At 46.4% G+C, this 16872-nt stretch overlaps 1 protein-coding gene across 1 annotated transcript in view; it reads right to left on the bottom strand.

The window, feature by feature from the left end:
* The window catches only part of LOC140106745 (uncharacterized), an 84353-nt gene that overhangs the window by 45908 nt on the left and 21573 nt on the right, over nt 1–16872 (bottom strand). Inside the window, exons 2-4 of the mRNA XM_072131364.1 lie at nt 7612–7713; nt 6458–6541; nt 3844–3900 (exon numbers count right to left, since the gene is read on the bottom strand). Of these exons, the coding sequence (XP_071987465.1) occupies nt 3844–3900; nt 6458–6541; nt 7612–7686 (216 nt within the window). The 5' untranslated portion in view covers nt 7687–7713. The remainder of the gene's footprint in view (nt 1–3843; nt 3901–6457; nt 6542–7611; nt 7714–16872) is intronic.

Genomic DNA, 16872 nt, shown 5'->3' with positions numbered 1-16872 from the left:
ACTGTGTACATACATGACATTACTTATCCTGTACTGATCCTGAGTTACATCCTGTATGATACCCCAGAGCTGCACTCACTATTCTGCTGCTGGTGCAGTCACTGTGTACATACATGACATTACTTATCCTGTACTGATCCTGAATTACATCCTGTATTATACTCCAGAGCTGCACTCACTATTCTGCTGCTGGTGCAGTCACTGTGTACATACATGACATTACTTATCCTGTACTGATCCTGAGTTACATCCTGTATTATACCCCAGAGCTACACTCTCTATTCTGCTGCTGGTGCAGTCACTGTGTACATACATGACATTACTTATCCTGTACTGATCCTGAGTTACATCCTGTATTATACCCCAGAGCTGCACTCACTATTCTGCTTCTGGTGCAGTCACTGTGTACATACATGACATTACTTATCCTGTACTGATCCTGAGTTACATCCTGTATTATACCCCAGAGCTGCACTCACTATTCTGCTGCTGGTGCAGTCACTGTGTACATACATGACATTACTTATCCTGTACTGATCCTGAGTTACATCCTGTATTATACCCCAGAGCTGCACTCACTATTCAGCTGCTGGTGCAGTCACTATGTACATACATGACATTACTTATCCAGTACTGATCCTGAGATACATCCTGTATTATACTCCAGAGCTGCACTCACTATTCTGCTGCTGGTGCAGTCACTGTGTACATACATGACATTACTTATCCTGTACTGATCCTGAGTTACATCCTGTATTATACACCAGAGCTGCACTCACTATTCTGCTGCTGGTGCAGTCATTGTGTACATACATGACATTACTTATCCTGTACTGATCCTGAATTACATCCTGTATTATACTCCAGAGCTGCACTCACTATTCTGCTGCTGGTGCAGTCACTGTGTACATACATGACATTACTTATCCTGTACTGATCCTGAGTTACATCCTGTATTATACCCCAGAGCTACACTCTCTATTCTGCTGCTGGTGCAGTCACTGTGTACATACATGACATTACTTATCCTGTACTGATCCTGAGTTACATCCTGTATTATACCCCAGAGCTGCACTCACTATTCTGCTGCTGGTGCAGTCACTGTGTACATACATGACATTACTTATCCTGTACTGATCCTGAGTTACATCCTGTATTATACCCCAGAGCTGCACTCACTATTCTGCTGCTGGTGCAGTCACTGTGTACATGCATGACATTACTTATCCTGTACTGATCCTGAGTTACATCCTGTATTATACCCCAGAGCTGCACTCACTATTCTGCTGCTGGTGCAGTCACTGTGTACATACATGACATTACTTATCCTGTACTGATCCTGAGTTACATCCTGTATTATACTCCAGAGCTGCACTCACTATTCTGCTGCTGGTGCAGTCACTGTGTACATACATGACATTACTTATCCTGTACTGATCCTGAGTTACATCCTGTATTATACTCCAGAGCTGCACTCACTATCTGCTGCTGGTGCAGTCACTGTGTACATACATGACATTACTTATCCTGTACTGATCCTGAGTTACATCCTGTATTATACCCCAGAGCTGCACTCACTATTCTGCTGCTGGTGCAGTCACTGTGTACATACATGACATTACTTATCCTGTACTGATCCTGAGTTACATCCTGTATTATACCCCAGAGCTGCACTCACTATTCTGCTGCTGGTGCAGTCACTGTGTACATACATGACATTACTTATCCTGTACTGATCCTGAGTTACATCCTGTATTATACCCCAGAGCTGCACTCACTATTCAGCTGCTGGTGCAGTCACTATGTACATACATGACATTACTTATCCAGTACTGATCCTGAGATACATCCTGTATTATACTCCAGAGCTGCACTCACTATTCTGCTGCTGGTGCAGTCACTGTGTACATACATGACATTACTTATCCTGTACTGATCCTGAGTTACATCCTGTATTATACACCAGAGCTGCACTCACTATTCTGCTGCTGGTGCAGTCATTGTGTACATACATGACATTACTTATCCTGTACTGATCCTGAATTACATCCTGTATTATACTCCAGAGCTGCACTCACTATTCTGCTGCTGGTGCAGTCACTGTGTACATACATGACATTACTTATCCTGTACTGATCCTGAGTTACATCCTGTATTATACCCCAGAGCTACACTCTCTATTCTGCTGCTGGTGCAGTCACTGTGTACATACATGACATTACTTATCCTGTACTGATCCTGAGTTACATCCTGTATTATACCCCAGAGCTGCACTCACTATTCTGCTGCTGGTGCAGTCACTGTGTACATACATGACATTACTTATCCTGTACTGATCCTGAGTTACATCCTGTATTATACCCCAGAGCTGCACTCACTATTCTGCTGCTGGTGCAGTCACTGTGTACATGCATGACATTACTTATCCTGTACTGATCCTGAGTTACATCCTGTATTATACCCCAGAGCTGCACTCACTATTCTGCTGCTGGTGCAGTCACTGTGTACATACATGACATTACTTATCCTGTACTGATCCTGAGTTACATCCTGTATTATACTCCAGAGCTGCACTCACTATTCTGCTGCTGGTGCAGTCACTGTGTACATACATGACATTACTTATCCTGTACTGATCCTGAGTTACATCCTGTATTATACCCCAGAGCTGCACTCACTATTCTGCTGCTGGTGCAGTCACTGTGTACATGCATGACATTACTTATCCTGTACTGATCCTGAGTTACATCCTGTATTATACCCCAGAGCTGCACTCACTATTCTGCTGCTGGTGCAGTCACTGTGTACATACATGACATTACTTATCCTGTACTGATCCTGAGTTACATCCTGTATTATACCCCAGAGCTGCACTCACTATTCTGCTGCTGGTGCAGTCACTGTGTACATGCATGACATTACTTATCCTGTACTGATCCTGAGTTACATCCTGTATTATACCCCAGAGCTGCACTCACTATTCTGCTGCTGGTGCAGTCACTGTGTACATACATGACATTACTTATCCTGTACTGATCCTGAGTTACATCCTGTATTATACTCCAGAGCTGCACTCACTATTCTGCTGCTGGTGCAGTCACTGTGTACATACATGACATTACTTATCCTGTACTGATCCTGAGTTACATCCTGTATTATACCCCAGAGCTGCACTCACTATTCTGCTGCTGGTGCAGTCACTGTGTACATGCATGACATTACTTATCCTGTACTGATCCTGAGTTACATCCTGTATTATACCCCAGAGCTGCACTCACTATTCTGCTGCTGGTGCAGTCACTGTGTACATGACATGACATTACTTATCCTGTACTGATCCTGAGTTACATCCTGTATTATACCCCAGAGCTGCACTCACTATTCTGCTGCTGGTGCAGTCACTGTGTACATACATGACATTACTTATCCTGTACTGATCCTGAGTTACATCCTGTATTATACTCCAGAGCTGCACTCACTATTCTGCTGCTGGTGCAGTCACTGTGTACATGACATGACATTACTTATCCTGTACTGATCCTGAGTTACATCCTGTATTATACCCCAGAGCTGCACTCACTATTCTGCTGCTGGTGCAGTCACTGTGTACATACATGACATTACTTATCCTGTACTGATCCTGAGTTACATCCTGTATTATACTCCAGAGCTGCACTCACTATTCTGCTGCTGGTGCAGTCACTGTGTACATACATGACATTACTTATCCTGTACTGATCCTGAGTTACATCCTGTATTATACCCCAGAGCTGCACTCACTATTCTGCTGGTGCAGTCACTATGTACATACATGACATTACTTATCCTCTATTATGAGTATACCTGTTCATTTTCTTCAAGATGTTTCTTCTTCTCCAGTTTCTTCCGTTCCCGCTGTCTCTGTAGTAAGATAGAGGGATATTTGATTTAGACAGAGTAGGACGATGAGATAACATATAACTATTACTCGTAATTTTAAAACCAAGTCAAAGAGTTGTCTAATCTTTTGGTGTAAATGATACGGGTGACAACAAGTTCACTATTACAATCCCCGACAGTTGTCAGACGAGCTTCACGCAAGATTACACGGAAATTATTTGCCTGTGAAGTCAAGGTTGCCAAGTAGTGGGCGGCCTGGAAGAGGTCAACTAGGGGATAGCGAGTTATAGGGGGTGCGAATAGACACAGTGTAATGACCAATCTCCCCAGCCGTCGCCCCGACTGCCAGGTTTCCCCCTATGGATCACAGCGGTGTCCACTATGGGATAATTTTATAAAACAGACTAAAAAAACTAAAAACTTTTCATATTTTTTCTTCTGGAGTCTCCACAACTTTGTCCAAAGTTGTAACTTTATAAAACTCCCGCCCACCTTTTTTAATCTAAACTCAAAAAGTTGCCGACTCCAACTTTGTAACTTTTTGAAGCCAGGACTTCCGGGGGGGGGGGGGAGGGGGGGGGGCTGATCCTCCAGTAATAAATGAAACAAAATTATAAATAAATAAAAAAATAAATAAATAAATAAATTACCGATGGGAACCTGCAGCATCGGGGCGACTACCTCGGGGCTTTGTACTCCACGTCTTTGGATTGAATGTCGGCCAACGCAAACGCTGGATATTTCCCAAGATACAAAACTTTCCATGGATGACGCCGATCGTGATAAAACGTGTGTTGAAGGGTTTTTAACCCTTTGTGGTGGCCGGTCCCTCGCTCTTGCGTTCCGCTTCTCCTTTTGCAGGGGTCTGTATTACATTTGTGTTTCCTGGACGGGGCCCAGTACTGCGCGTGCGCTGCCCACATTCCTTCCTTTGTTATAGTATGGGTGTAATACACAGATAACCACAGAACACATAACACTATATATAATAGAAGCCGAGGACAAATCTCCAGTCCTGCTCCACTTACTAAGGACATTGTATATTTTTCTCAGCGCTGGTTCATGTGTAATTTATAAGAGTTCAGTCTTAGCCTTCTTTGAATTTCTGGGCTGTAGTGTAAAGTATGGTGGGCAGACCAGGGGACACAGACACCTCTTCTGAGAGCCTGCAATTCCAGGATCCATGATCTCACACCACAAGTTATGACATCATAAACATTGTGCAACTGTCAATCTTGTGAGTGATGTCATCACTTCCAGTATGACAGGATCGGGTGCCACAGAGAGCAGTCACTGGAATTGGGTGCCACAGAGAGCAGTCACTGGAACTGGGTGCCACAGAGAGCAGTCACTGGAACTGGGTGCCACAGAGAGCAGTCACTGGAACTGGGTGCCACAGAGAGCAGTCACTGGAACTGGGTGCCACAGAGAGCAGTCACTGGAACTGGGTGCCACAGAGAGCAGTCACTGGAACTGGGTGTCACAGAGAGCAGTCACTGGAACTGGGTGCCACAGAGAGCAGTCACTGGAACTGGGTGCCACAGAGAGCAGTCACTGGAACTGGGTGCCACAGAGAGCAGTCACTGGAACTGGGTGCCACAGAGAGCAGTCACTGGAACTGGGTGCCACAGAGAGCAGTCACTGGAACTGGGACTAGACCTCTTGAGAGAGATCAGTGTATGTAATGTAAACGGTTCAGGCCTGACCCCTGGGATCCCCACCGATGATGAGAGGAGCGGTCCCTTTTTCACTAGTTGATGGAGGAGCACATGCATGATAACACTCCATCCAGTACTATGCAAGTGCCTTAAGCTGCATAGACAGTGGTTAGATTTTTAGCGCTGTGCTCAGCAACTTTCAGCAGTCACATGTTCACATGGAACAGCACAACTTATGTTGAGCCCCAAGAATCAGTTTACAGGCTAGTGGATAAGAATAAAATTTGGCAAAGTTTTATCAGTGGACAGAAGAGTCCACAGTCTAACATAGTCCCCAACAAGTGATTGAGCCTCCCCCAATACCCAAGGGAGTAACAGATGGGCTGTGTACAGACAAAGCTTCTCCAGGAAACCTTACAACCCCGGGAGGGTTTGCTCTGCTCCAGCTCTGAGATCCAAGGTGGCAACTGTTTGCGTAAAATCTGTGAATGTGTCGTCGTTGAGGTCACCGATTATCCCATAACCCAACTTTACGCTGGAAACGGAGGAGGGATAGCACTTATTTAATTTTTTTTTTTTAATTTTTCCAACATTTGGGTCTTATCTGGGTGCATTGCGTTCATCATCCTCCTTAGTCCACGTCTAATGACAATGACACGACTCTGCTGATACTGTCCCTGTCTACACAGCAAAGCTCAAACAATCACTTGCAGTCAATGCCATGAAAAATGAGGAAGTTTTTGGATGATATATTTCCTTCACCTTTTCTTCCTACGCACATGCATTAGAAACCGCTCACAGCCCCCACTAATCCCCCCCCCACCCCCATCCACGTACAATAAGCTCCGCACTCACCACCTGCACAGGGTCACAGGGAGGAGTCAGACTACACAAGACGTCCCGGGTGACAGACTACTTACCTTCTTCTTGGCTCGGCGCTTCTCCGCTTTCTGCCTGGACTGACCGTCCTCAGACAAGTCATCGTCGGAGTTAAAATCTTCCTCCTTCAAATACGGAATAAATAAAATAAATACATTGATTTTTTTTTAAGGCTGGAGGCCTCAAGTGCTCTGGATACTACAGGCCAAGAACAGTCAGCATCTTCTGCGCAGGAATCGGCTGCACTCGGTGGAGCACAGGGAGCGGCATGCAAAGGGTAAACGATCAATACACACGTATAACAGACTAGAACACACACAGCGATGTATCCATAACAAAAATGTCACATTCTGCTCAGGGGATCCATAGCCACAGACTGTCTAGTGGTTCAGACTCCACTTACCCCACAATAGCTTATGTATAACTGTACACCACCAGCTCCACAGCTCCCTCTACAGGAGGCTGCAGGTGGTAGGTTTACAAATGATTGTAGAAGAATTGTTATCCATGTAAAAGGAGGGGGGACAAGATGCAACAGATTTATCCGGACTTGTACTTGTCACTTTTCCGGAGCCACTGCAGGCACCCAATGGATACATAAGGATTCCAGAGCCTCCTGCTATATCCTGCTCGGCGGAGGGACTTTCATATGATAAATGTTTCTCATTATGTTTCAAATCGGGGGGAAAAAAATGGACTTATAATTCCTTACACTGCTGTGCTCTGAGCTCCCTGCATTGAGCTGCTCTACAGTCCCTCCCCTCTGCTCTGTGTAACTGCTGTAGTATTTAACTAGAATCCTCACGCGGCTTTCACTTGGAGCAGAGTGGAGAGGCTTTGCAGCGGCTCAATGTAGAGATCTCGCAGCACAGTCGTGTAAGGACACTCCCCACGACTACCAAGTCCAGCTACAATCCTGAAATAGATCTATTTTACATTGTCCTGCTGCTTCCAACATGGGCAGATATGATATCTGAAGTGAAAAAGGATACATTGCAATACCACTCATAACCTGCAGTAAGGTGTGGCGCTGTTTAGGAGTCAAACCAAGAATGTAATATGAAAGAACGTATTTCTCTCAACATCGAGTCACTTTAAAGACTTCCTGGGGGTCCACCCCCCACTGCATTACTAAATGGGGGCCCATACCAGATATAGTACGAGAGGCAGTAGCACCCATCCCTTGCACCCGTACCTGCAGATTTAGGTCTTTTTTGTGCATTATCTCATTGCGGCAGCCATGGATCCCTTCAGCCGTTTCAAAGTCCATCGCATTCTCTGATGTTTCAAGGTGATGCTTTATGGCGAGGAAAGAGAAGAAGAAAAAAAAAAGTAGAAAAGTTTCGTTAAGAATCCAGGAGCTGAACTCTTCCCTCCTTCATTATGGATCACAAGTCTAATGAATAATGAACCATCTACCTGGAACTAAAGCATCTGTGCGCTCCGAGCCGCCAATGACTGGATGCTCCCCGCTCAAAATACATTTATGCCGCATAAGCAAAAAAGTTCACTGAACTTCTCACGGTAATAAGACGGCGAGCGCAGTCACATTTAACGTTCCCCCTAAAAATAAGTCATTGTCCTTGAGCCGTCCTCAAAAAGTCGGCCATTTTTTAGTAGTCGGGAAAAAGTTCATTAACAATCAATATGGCCATAACAAACCAGCTAATGTATATTTGGTGGAACTAGGCGACAGCGCCATGCACTGCACAGTGGCAGAACTGGGGAAGTGCAGATCAGCTTCCAATCAAGTGCATGTCCATGCATTGTCAAGTCAGTATTTCCACTAAAAGACTTTACAGGAACACATCTCATGGACATACAAAATATAAAATTAGGGAACCTGTCACCAGGGACCTCATTTTCACTATAGACAGGTTTCAGAAGCCCATCACACCTGCAGTGCACATCTGTCTTTCTACTTTCTCTAAGCATTTCCATTACAATATAATTGTGTGTCATCACTTACTTTGCACCCTTACAGAATCCTCTGTGTAGTCCCAGGGGTTGGGCTTTGGTTTGGGCAAATTTCAAAAAACAACACGTGACTTGTCTGTACTGCCGACTCCTCAGCTCTCAGCCCCCACATTTGTGCTCCTCCCTCGTGCTTCTTCACAAAGCTCAGAGTGGGGGAGGGAGGAGCAGTACAGGAGCACAAAGGTGAAAGCTGAGGAGTCTGCAGCACAGACAAGTCATGTGTTGTTTTTTTTAAAATGCATCCAAACCAAAACCCAACCCCTGGGACTACACAGAGGATTCTGTAAGGGTGCAAAGTAAGTGATGACACACAATTATATTGTAATGGAAATGCTTAGAGAAAGCAGTAAGCCATATGTGCACTGCAGGTGTAATGGACTTCTGTATCCTGTCTTTACTGAAAATGAGGTCCCCGGTGACAGGTTCCCTTTAAATTAGTTTTCACTTCCAGGTTTGTTCTCTCTTACTGTGTATATTCTGATTGTTGCAGGGGAACCCACTGGGTGTACTGTGGTGTTATTCAGATGTCAACAGGGATAGGCCATTAATAGGCGATTCTGGGGGTCTGGCCCCAGACACTCATGATGATTGGTAGATTTAGGCCACAGATGGATCCAGACAGCTCCATGCATAGTGCAGCAGCCTGGGCAGCCATTGATAGTGTAACCTAGCTAATAGGGTGGGACCGCCAAAATCACACATTAGAAAGCTATCCTAATTGATAGGTCATTGATAATGGAATGGTTACCCCCCCCCCCCCCCTTGACTGATGGGATGGCAGGTCGAGGTCCTTGAGGGGGCGCTGTTAAAGCAATTTTCTGCCAATTTTATCTTGGGGATGAGACTTCAACTATCACAAAAGCGATTTGTACATGAAAGAAAGTTCTCTTATTTTGTGATGTTCACACAATAAAGATCATTTTAAGTGAGGGTCAGTGTAAGATTCCAGAGTGTGAGCGGGGACTCTCTGAGCAGACACTTCCTGATCCCTTTGTGTTATGAGATGCTGTGTGCTGACAATGTGCTTACATTATCAGGGTACAGGGGTTATCTACACTTTTAGTTTCTGAAAATTCTACTACCGGTAGTATCTGACACAGACGGAGAGATGAGACAGATCAGAGATGATGAGTGCCAAGAGATGAATATAACACACAATGACATTCTCAGCTCTGCTACATCTCAGCTATAATACACACAGTCATCTCTGCTATTTGCCTTCCTCCTGGATAAAGATCTTATCTTGCCTGTAGCTTGTAGAGTAAGTCTCTGCACACTGCTGCTCGCCGGCAGGAAGTGCCTGTGTCTGAGCTGGTCTTGTAATGCAGGAGGCAGAGAGCACTGCAGTGTGCAGACAGGAGAAGCTATTCATGAGAAGAATCCGACCACTCAGAACATTTACGTTCGTAACATTTATGTTACGTTACAACCAAAATTGTAAACACCAGGACGGATAGTGACAGGTTGGAATTTTATCTGTGAAATGCTGTATTTTTGTTACTAACAGTGAATTAGAGAATGTGATATTTTGTTAATTTTAAGAATCTTAACTTTGTGTCAGAGAAAAATATATTAACGATTTATCCAGAGTATAAAAGTCTTCCATATCAGATTGCTGGGGTTCCAAAACCCCACAAAGAGCAGCAGTGATTAAACATAGAAAGGAACAGGAAGAAAATAGCGCCATTCAGTGTCTAGTGGTCAGATCAGGGAGCCGATCTGTAGTAACGTGGTCTGACCACAGCACAGAGAATGGCGCCGTCTGCTTCCTGTTCCTTTCCGTGTTTATCAGTTGTTGTGAATAGCTGATTGGGTTTGGATCACCACCTATTGTATCTACTAATATCTATAAACTGACAGCTCCTTCAAGGGGAGATATATATATATGTATGACATCTTTTTCCATGTCCACTTCCTAGAGATGACCGGGACAGTCCTATCATCCCGATGGTCAAACACTGACAAGGACCCCTGAACATGCGGTACGACGCCTTCTATTATGTCGGCTTATCTGTGTTACTCTGCTGACCCACAGGTTACAAGGACGTGTTCCCTGGTATTAAAATGTTATGCAAATGCAATAATCACAGAAGACTCTCCATGGGAAGTATCAGGGCAAAAATAACAGTCAGGACAAGTTCTCAGAAATCAAGCTCATATCAAGGTTACACAGAAACAAAAATATGACAAACAGACATAACAATAATAACCTGCTGCCTGCAGATAGGACACTATGTACAATCTGCTCAGCTCCTCCTGCTCTATAACATGCTGCCTGCAGATAGGACTCTATGTACAATCTGCTCAGCTCCTCCTGCTCTATAACATGCTGCCTGCAGATAGGACACTATGTACAATATGCTCAGCTCCTCCTGCTCTATAACATGCTGCCTGCAGATAGGACACTATGTACAATCTGCTCAGCTCCTCCTGCTCTATAACATGCTGCCTGCAGATAGGACACTATGTGCAATCTGCTCAGCTCCTCCTGCTCTATAACATGCTGCTTTCAGATAGGACACTAGGTACAATCTGCTCAGCTCCTCCTGCTCTATAACATGCTGCCTGCAGATAGGACACTATGTACAATCTGCTCTGCACCTCCTGCTCTATAACATGCTGCCTGCAGATAGGACACTATGTACAATCTGCTCAGCTCCTCCTGCTCTATAACATGCTGCCTGCAGATAGAACACTATATACAATCTGCTCAGCGCCTCCTGCTCTATAACATGCTGCCTGCAGATAGGACACTATGTACAATCTGCTCCTCTCCTCCTGCTCTATAACATGCTGCCTGCAGATAGGACACTATGTGCAATCTGCTCAGCTCCTCCTGCTCTATAACATGCTGCTTTCAGATAGGACACTAGGTACAATCTGCTCTGCACCTCCTGCTCTATAACATGCTGCCTGCAGATAGGACACTATGTACAATCTGCTCAGCTCCTCCTGCTCTATAACATGCTGCCTGCAGATAGGATACTATGTATAATCTGCTCAGCTCCTCCTGCTCTATGGTAAATATGCAGCATTTTCAAGATGACAGGACCAAAAACTGTGACAGGTGCAGGTAAAGGTACAACATAACAATTACTCACTTCTGGTTCCTGTTACTCTGGAGCAGCCGCTATGGTGATTCCAGCCGATCCTGCATTACAATCCCATGGTTATAGGTAGGTGGTCCCCGGCCTCTGTGGTCACATGCAGTACGGGCAAGCGGGGTCCCAGTGGGCAGCAGGTGGGCAGCAGGTGGGATCCCGGTGGGCAGCAGGTGGGCAGCAGGTGGGCAGCAGGTGGGGTCCCGGTGGGCAGCAGGTGGGATCCCGGTGGGCAGCAGGTGGGCAGCAGGTGGGATCCCGGTGGGCAGCAGGTGGGCAGCAGGTGGGATCCCGGTGGGCAGCAGGTGGGGTCCCGGTGGGCAGCAGGTGGGATCCCGGTGGGCAGCAGGTGGGCAGCAGGTGGGCAGCAGGTGGGCAGCAGGTGGGATCCCGGTGGGCAGCAGGTGGGCAGCAGGTGGGATCCCGGTGGGCAGCAGGTGGGGTCCCGGTGGGCAGCAGGTGGGATCCCGGTGGGCAGCAGGTGGGCAGCAGGTGGGCAGCAGGTGGGCAGCAGGTGGGATCCCGGTGGGCAGCAGGTGGGCAGCAGGTGGGATCCCGGTGGGCAGCAGGTGGGCAGCAGACTGGATGCCGGTGGGCAGCAGGTTGGGTCCCGGTGGGCAGCAGGTGGGATCCCGGTGGGCAGCAGGTGGGGCCCCTGTGGGCAGCAGGTGGGATCCCGGTGGGCAGCAGGTGGGCAGCAGGTGGGATCCCGGTGGGCAGCAGGTGGGATCCCGGTGGGCAGCAGGTGGGATCCCGGTGGGCAGCAGGTGGGATCCCGGTGGGCAGCAGGTGGGATCCCGGTGGGCAGCAGGTGGGATCCCGGTGGGCAGCAGGTGGGATCCCGGTGGGCAGCAGGTGGGCAGCAGGTGGGATCCCGGTGGGCAGCAGGTGGGCAGCAGACTGGATGCCGGTGGGCAGCAGGTGGGATCCCGGTGGGCAGCAGGTGGGATCCCGGTGGGCAGCAGGTGGGATCCCGGTGGGCAGCAGGTGGGATCCCGGTGGGCAGCAGGTGGGATCCCGGTGGGCAGCAGGTGGGATCCCGGTGGGCAGCAGGTGGGCAGCAGGTGGGATCCCGGTGGGCAGCAGGTGGGCAGCAGACTGGATGCCGGTGGGCAGCAGGTGGGATCCCGGTGGGCAGCAGGTGGGATCCCGGTGGGCAGCAGGTGGGATCCCGGTGGGCAGCAGGTGGGATCCCGGTGGGCAGCAGGCGGGCAGCGCTCAGCACTTACAGTATCTGCAGGGAGACAGGGACAGAACATGGTTCAGATGATGCAAATAGGCGCAAGACTCCGATTGTCAACCAAAACTGGTGCCAGAGACAATGAGGCTTCTATAATCTTACAGCGATTTGCATCATCTGAATTGTGAGTTATCCTCATACTGAGCGGACACGTTACAGGCGCAATCCATGCGGGAGATGCAGGAGCAGCACATGGAGAGCATCAACAGATTTCAGACGCAATTTAAAGGGATCTCATTGGGTAAAAATATTGGCGAGATATCAATAAACTAGGTTATTACTATGACAACCAATCGAAAACTTTTAACCCAGAATTTCCCTTTAAGAATAAATGAAAGTACATTAACCCTTTCATGACCAAGGGTCATTGGTACTGAAAGTCCAGGACAATTTTCTTGGTTCCTTTCTAAGAGGTTGTATCTGGAACCACTTTACATATCACCAAAATTTTCACTTGTTCGTGACATGTGAGACTTCACCTTGATAGGATATATTTATACATGGTAATTTGTCCCATTAAAGTTTTTTTTAATAAGCAGTAAAACTAAACAAACCAAAATCTTATAAAATATGTACAGCCTCAGTCTGTCCCCCTTCCCCAGGTTCAGAGGATGCAGAGGGTGCATGTACTTCTACAGACTGTCAGCTCTTTCTCCCTGCTGCACAATACAAATGCCCAGATCTTCTGTGGCACCTAGAAACACAGTTCTGGGTCTTGCAGAACCAGAGAAATCCCTTTGATCATTACAGGAAGTAGTGGATTCTGTACATAAACATCACATTTTTGACAGCAAATTTAAAAGTGGATTTCTTGGCTTCTGTGGTCCCGATAAACAGATTCTCATCTTTAAAAAGACACCAGAACTGTGTTTCTAGGGGTTACGGTTCAGAATTGGGCCACTGTCATGATGCCTGTATGTGCAATTAGGATGTGTATAGGAGAGTCATGAAGGGGTTATATTTTTGCTACAGTGTCTCAGTTTTATGGGGTTTTGCTGCAGTCACCTCTTACCCCAATTTCTAGTTAGTTTGTTTTTTTCATTCATTCCTCCTTTATGCAAAATTTTTTTGCAGTTTTTTCACATTCCACAAGGCATCAGCGGTGCAAAACACAAAGAAATTCTGCTCGGCTTCTGACTGCAGATACAAGAAGTGGTGGCCAAAAACATTAGCGGGCAGCGGAGCGTGCAACACTGTGTTTGGCGCAATCGTCCTCCAGCTGAGCTCCAACGTCTCTATAAAGTCCTGCTTTTTAACATTTTTTTTTGGTTGTGTTTTTTTTTCTTTAAACTTATTTTTAGATCCGCATTGCCTTCCAGTGCAGATCTTGGCGTTTGTGTCCTATAACCCATTTTTACAAAAAGGAACTTGTGAAGAATGAAATCCGCTGATGCAGCAGCTCAGAGATGGCGAAGCTTCACGCTGCAGTGTGGGTGGGCACCTGGACAGACCCCCACCACCCATCACATCAGATCACCATCAATACCAAACCTGAAGAGTTAAATAATAATATTCAGGAACCCATTAAAGAGGTTTTTTGTTTCCTTAGATAATATGTATAAATACTAAAGTCATAATGTAGCGCGTCTAATGTAATGGAAACCATGAAAATCACAACTGGAAACGTTCTACAACTGTATCAAACTATCTGTATTATAACAATCTGATCCGTGAGGGTATGACTGCTGAGCCCCCTCCATGATCATGAAAACAGGATCCACCGTAACGCAGGGAATTGGGGGTCCCATTCTCACAGATGGGTGGAGCAGCACATTGAGAATGTGTCCTGACGTTCCATTCACTATTATGGGGACGTTGGAAATCGCAGAGCACAGCGCTCAGGAATCTCCATCACCCACAGAGACGATGAATTAGTGTGGCAGACAGACCCGGGTGCTCTGCCATTTCCCATAGCAGTGAATGGAGATTCAGGATGGTTCAGAGCGGAGGTCGCATTAACATCTGTACAAGTGTCTTGTATGCTTAACGCACAGAAGCAACTGTGTGCTGTATAAGTGTATCATATGTATTGTATGCCTGGATGTGCATGCGCACCATAGTGTCCTATGTATTGTATGCCTGGATGTGCATGCGCACCATAGTGTCCTATGTATTGTATGCCTGGATGTGCATGCGCACCATAGTGTCCTATGTATTGTATGCCTGGATGTGCATGCGCACCATAGTGTCCTATGTATTGTATGCCTGGATGTGCATGCGCACCATAGTGTCCTATGTATTGTATGCCTGGATGTGCATGCGCACCATAGTGTCATATGTATTGTATGCCTGGATGTGCATGCGCACCATAGTGTCATATGTATTGTATGCCTGGATGTGCATGCGCACCATAGTGTCCTATGTATTGTATGCCTGGATGTGCATGCGCACCATAGTGTCCTATGTATTGTATGCCTGGATGTGCATGCGCACCATAGTGTCCTATGTATTGGATGCCTGGATGTGCATGCGCACCATAGTGTCATATGTATTGTATGCCTGAATGTGCATGCGCACCATAGTGTCCTATGTATTGTATGCCTGGATGTGCATGCGCACCATAGTGTCCTATGTATTGTATGCCTGGATGTGCATGCGCACCATAGTGTCATATGTATTGTATGCCTGGATGTGCATGCGCACCATAGTGTCCTATGTATTGGATGCCTGGATGTGCATGCGCACCATAGTGTCATATGTATTGTATGCCTGAATGTGCATGCGCACCATAGTGTCCTATGTATTGTATGCCTGGATGTGCATGCGCACCATAGTGTCATATGTATTGTATGCCTGGATGTGCATGCGCACCATAGTGTCATATGTATTGCAGTATCAGGCCACATTAACTCTGTTACATTGTGGACACATTGCATTAAGGCCTCATGCAATTGGGCTCAATGCTCGAGGTAGCAGAGCTCTGCAGCAGCCAACGTGTGTGTGTGATGGGGCTCTGCAGCAGGAAATAAAATGTAGTCATATTGTAAGCAGTATGTGATGGGGGGGGGGGGGGAGAAAGGGCACTTTTCCTTCACTTTAAAAAAAAGTGCACACTAATGTCTGCGGATCCAGAGACATCACGGGGAGACCCGGAACAGAGGATATGCCGGGAAGGAGCCGGGTACATCCTCTCTGCATGTGTACAGATCACTGCTACATGTCCTCCCGGCTAACTGCAGCCCCTGGTAACATTTTAATGTAATAAGTAAAGGCAATTTTAATAAAAATTCATTATGAAAAAAAAAAAAAAGTCAAAGAAGGGAATAAGGCCCTGCGGCGTCCGCCACTGCCTGGTCCTGGGGGGTCAATATAAATGTATTAAATTACCATTTTATACTAGTATTTCTATTACTGAAAATAGAAAAATGGAAGGAAGAGTAATATTCCTCTCCTGGAAAAACTTTAGTGTGACCCTCATCAAACCAAGATTACTACGGTTCTAAGAAAAGCACCTGTGCAGGGGTTGTCTACATCGTAGAGGGGACCCCCATCCCCCCCCCCCCCCCCACTATAAAAATCTGCAGGCAAACATGGCGGCAAGCGTTCACATATGGATAGCGTACGTCCTATTAATGTGAACAGCAACAATCTCCAGCCCGCACTTCGCCAAATTTTGATAGAAAAACCATCTCCTGGTTTTAGGATTTGGTCAGCTCTTGGTGCGGTTTTTGCACATTTACCGTGCATTTTGGCCGTTTTGAATGTGTGATGAATCATTTGTGGAAGTTTAAAGGGAACCCGTCACCACTATTTTCACAAATACAGGTAGTGGCAGGTTCCTATAGAGCTCTAGTAACTATCTGACACCCTGCTTGTAGCTGAAAAATCTTCCCCCGAGATTCCCATATATTCAACTTTATAGTTTTACCTGGTAACTAAGCATGGCTATAGCGAGTCCAGGTGGGCGTGGCCTCCTCGGGCTGAATCCAGCAGCTCCTCCCCATCCCATCTCTGTACGCTGCTATAATGTCATGTGACCAGGGTGACATCATCACAGGTCCTATAGCTTTTGTAGCATTAGGAACTGTACACTAAGCATATATGTCATGAAATCACAGCATATTGTATCACATGAAATCCCAGCAGTCTGCATGGAGAGGAGTAGAAGTCCATGGAGGCTGCTGTGATGGTTTTATGT

The sequence above is a fragment of the Engystomops pustulosus genome, chromosome 11, assembly GCF_040894005.1.
Source record: "Engystomops pustulosus chromosome 11, aEngPut4.maternal, whole genome shotgun sequence".
NCBI lineage: Eukaryota > Metazoa > Chordata > Amphibia > Anura > Leptodactylidae > Engystomops > Engystomops pustulosus.
The sequence above is the reverse complement of the archived record's forward strand: the minus strand, read 5'-3'. Positions and strand labels throughout refer to the sequence as shown.